At 68.2% G+C, this 1,012-nt stretch overlaps 1 protein-coding gene across 1 annotated transcript in view; it reads right to left on the bottom strand.

Moving 5' to 3' along the window:
• Positions 1 to 745, bottom strand: part of SLC25A39 (solute carrier family 25 member 39) — a 7,522-nt gene extending 6,777 nt beyond the window's left edge. Inside the window, exon 1 of the mRNA XM_027908874.1 lies at positions 728 to 745. Coding sequence (XP_027764675.1) covers positions 728 to 730 — 3 coding nt within the window. The 5' untranslated portion in view covers positions 731 to 745. The remainder of the gene's footprint in view (positions 1 to 727) is intronic.
• Between the last annotated feature and the right edge of the window lie 267 nt (positions 746 to 1,012).

Consider the following 1,012-nt stretch of genomic DNA (forward strand, 5'->3'; position numbering starts at 1 on the left):
TAAGGAGCTCCATGGGCCCCGCGCGCCCTTCGCCGCGCGCCGGCCCCGCGCCGCACTTCCGCCCGCCCGCGCCGCGCACGCGCCCCGCGCGCCCCTGCGCCCCCTGCCGGCCCGCGGCGGGGACGGACGGGGGCGGGAACGCGCGTGGTGGTGGTGGTGGGGGGCGTCGGGCACGCGCCTTGCGCGCGCGCCGTGGTGAGGGGGGGCGGAGGGGCGCGCCTTGCACGCTCACCGGTTTGGGGGGGGGGGGTCACCTTGCCCTTGCTGTGCTGACAGAGGGGGGGACCTGGTGCACTCACCGTGATGGAGACGGGCACGCCCCGCACACCTGGAGCGTTCACCGCGCTGCAGAGAGAGAGAGGGACGTGCCTTGCACGCTCCCTGAGCTGGGGAGGGACACCCTGCACACTCACCGTGCTGGAGAGAGAGGGACACACCTTGCACACTCACCGTGATGGCCAGGTGTGTGCCTTGCACACTCACAGTGCTGAAGAGAGAGGGACGTGCCTTGCACACTCCTTGAGCTGGAGAAAAACTCACCTTGCACACCATGATGGAGAGGGACACACCTTGCACACTCACCATGATGGAGAGAGCAGGGCATGCCCTGCACACTCACTGTACTGACACAGGGGCACACCTTGCACACGCACCATCACCATGCTGGCAGAAGAGCACACCTTGCACGCTTGCTGTGCTGGTAGAGGGACACCCCTGGCACACTCACCATGCTGGCAGAAGGCTGTGCCTCGCACACTCGCCGTGCTGAAGGCTCGGGGCTCTCCCACTCACCCTCAGGCCCAGCGGGGTTTGCACACTCGTCGTGCCGGCGGTGTGATGTGCTGCACACTCGGGTGGAGGGGCAGGCTGGGACACGGGCACGGTGCTGTGCCAGGGCTGGTGCTGCTCCGCTGCCTGCACAGGAACAAAGCCCCTCAGTTCCCCAAGCACTGGCACTGGAGTGCCCAGCAGCTCCCTGTCCTCTGGCAGGCCCTTGGAGCAGGATGCAGAC

This window comes from Empidonax traillii, unplaced genomic scaffold (assembly GCF_003031625.1).
Source record: "Empidonax traillii isolate 1590-97213 ecotype Southwest subspecies unplaced genomic scaffold, ASM303162v1 scaffold1869:size106678, whole genome shotgun sequence".
In the NCBI taxonomy this organism is placed as follows: Eukaryota; Metazoa; Chordata; class Aves; order Passeriformes; family Tyrannidae; genus Empidonax; species Empidonax traillii.